This window comes from Amphimedon queenslandica, unplaced genomic scaffold (genome assembly GCF_000090795.2).
Source record: "Amphimedon queenslandica unplaced genomic scaffold, v1.1 AMPQUscaffold_8299_Cont19756, whole genome shotgun sequence".
In the NCBI taxonomy this organism is placed as follows: domain Eukaryota; kingdom Metazoa; phylum Porifera; class Demospongiae; order Haplosclerida; family Niphatidae; genus Amphimedon; species Amphimedon queenslandica.
Window position 1 is genome coordinate 1 of NW_003551423.1, and position 2,464 is coordinate 2,464.

Below are 2,464 nucleotides of genomic sequence, written 5' to 3' on the forward strand. Positions count from 1 at the left end.
AGTTGAGGTACAGCATCACTCGTGAGGAATGGAGTTTTTATTATTCATCACACAAGCAGCATCTCTTCATTCACTGTATCATATTATTGACTCAGAATTAATATTCTATTTTTGTTTGTTAATTTATATTATACTTTCAACAAGCACCACACATCAATAACAAATTTATTTAAAATAGTGATAATAATAATTATTATTTTTGCTGTCACTACAAATTGTTGTTACATCAAATTTTCAAGACAATAAAATTATATGAAAGCACTCAAAAATAAGAAGCGATTGTCAAGAAAAGTTGAACATTAAAAGTAGCAAAATTAAAACTTCAATACCTATTTAGCAGTTTGTAAACGCTGTATCTCACTGACGATTCCATTTTCTCCCATACTTTTGAGTGCTGATTTCAATTTGTGACATGTAGCACATCTTGCATCTATCCAGTAGTAGATCATATCTTTACGACAAACTTGAACTTGATCACGGGAATTATATTTGAACTGCCTCAACATTTTATCACTGATTCCCAACTTTTGTCCTAATCTTTGCCATTCATCTACTACAGAATCGATGGCATCAAGAATAGCAGGAGCATGAGTGTGATCTGTAATTAATATGGTTAAGTATAACTTTAACACAACTGACTCACTTAACAATGCATTGTCATCAACTGGTAATGGAGCAGGCTCACAAACAGAAGCTGTTGCTGCAATAAAATGAAAATACTTATTAAAACCTCTGATTACTATGTTTTATAGCCATTGCAGTTGTGCACAGTATAAAAAATTTACTTACGTATTAGCCAGCAGCGTTTCCTTTCAATTAAATCACTAATTGCAATAGTAGGAAGACTAGACTCAACACTGCAACCAATTTGAGATAAATCAAGTGAAATTGTAATAGGATGATTCTTCTTATCATGAGCACGTTCAATATGCTCACGATTGCAACGAATAAGAGCTGACATATTTAACTTTGATTCATCATACTCCAATACCTTAACACTGACTGATAAAGCTTCAAGGATTACCTTGCGAAGATGATAACAATGTTGTGGACAACCTGTGAAATAAACATCAATTGATTCATTATTCTCACAAAGGAACACTGCTGCAAATAAACTTGGTGCATAGAGCTTCACTGCATGGCGGAGCTGCCTGGGAAATTCAAAAGTACGACTATCAATGAAAAACTTAGGCTCTTCCTCTCGACCTAATAGAGAAACTACCAATGTTGGAAATAAACCCTGTATATAAAAAGAAAAATAGTAAAAAAAGTCAGTAAATAAAATTAGTGTCTTGCCTGTAACATCAGTTTGTTATCAAATGTAATAAAAAGCGGAACAGAATTTGTAGCAATCAAATTTTTTGACTTTTCTGAGAGACTTTCTGCTGGTAAAAGTATAGGAATAAAATATTTAGCATCATCTTGAGGAGTTTCAATAGATGAGATAACACGGAATTTCTGTAGCAACAATAGGAGATCTTTCTTTGAAAACAAGTTATGAATAAAAGTCAATCCAAGACTATCGAGTAGTGTTTGATCAAAAGTTCCATTATATCTAAGCAAGTGAATAATTTTTTCAGATATAATGGTTCCATTGGGTAATATTTTTTTAAGTTTATCTACGAAAGACACGCAAACAATATTGGAGAGGCAATCTATCAGAAACTGAAGATTAGTGAAGACTACATGAGGAAGGAGCTTATGATAATAGATACATAATCTCATTGAATCCAAATAAATGAGACACCTTTCAACCTCTTCTTTATCCATTTCTAATCTTTGACCAATAGAGTAACAGGACTCAAGTGAGATCATTCCATGTGTCTCCTTTGATGCTTCATTCTTGATATCCAAATCAAATGCATACCAACGTACTGGTATATTAATATTGAACCTAACGTCAGACACAAGACGATTGCAGATGTCAGCTGAAAGCTTCTCTCGGTTCTCTTGACAAAGATTGTTAACGGGAAAAATCAGCTCATCAGAATTGTGATTATAGAATACAAAAAGATGAAGAAAATCACTCAAATGTGATTGGAGAGTTTTATTTTTCATTTCAATTGATTCCTCTGAGCCCAAGAACTGTTTATATTTTGATCGCTGGTCACAATGAGTGGCTACAATAGCAAATGCTGGTTCACTATTGTCTTCTCTTGAAGTTGCTGCAACAGAACGAACAAACCTCTCAATAATCTGAAGATTAGTCATGGTCATTTCTTTTGGCGCATTGAGTGGTTTACCTTCAATAGAAAAAACGAATGTGGGTTTGTCATGAAGGGATTCGGTCACCTTCATGACAATGATGTACAGTGAATTACCACGTACAAACATACGAAGGAGATCGGTAAACTGAGGCTGACCTCCACTGTCTAAAAGATGAATCCATGTAGCTTCATGCAACATTTGTGGTCTTTCCCTTTTTTCAGAAGACAATTGCTCCATAATTTTTCTCGAAGTATAA

The 2,464-nt window shown here is 33.8% G+C and overlaps 1 protein-coding gene across 1 annotated transcript; it reads right to left on the minus strand.

The window, feature by feature from the left end:
• On the minus strand, positions 1 to 2,458 carry LOC109591390 (uncharacterized). Its single transcript, XM_020007127.1, has 4 exons — positions 1,297 to 2,458; positions 790 to 1,240; positions 644 to 700; positions 1 to 598 (listed from the first exon to the last, which is right to left on the minus strand). Exons 1-4 carry the CDS (start codon positions 2,443 to 2,445, stop codon positions 330 to 332), a joined length of 1,926 nt encoding a protein of 641 aa, XP_019862686.1. The 5' UTR covers positions 2,446 to 2,458; the 3' UTR covers positions 1 to 329.
• Positions 2,459 to 2,464: the final 6 nt, after the last annotated feature.

What these genes read in the sequence shown, in the direction of transcription:
- LOC109591390 (XM_020007127.1), bottom strand. Translation starts at nt 2,445, where the DNA reads ATGGAGCAATTGTCTTCTGAAAAAAGGGAAAGACCACAAATGTTGCAT. An exon ending in GAAACGCTGCTGGCTAATAC is followed by an intron (nt 701 to 789) that starts GTAAGTAAATTT and finishes ATTTTATTGCAG; the next exon opens with CAACAGCTTCTGTTTGTGAG. An exon ending in TGATGACAATGCATTGTTAA is followed by an intron (nt 599 to 643) that starts GTGAGTCAGTTG and finishes TATTAATTACAG; the next exon opens with ATCACACTCATGCTCCTGCT.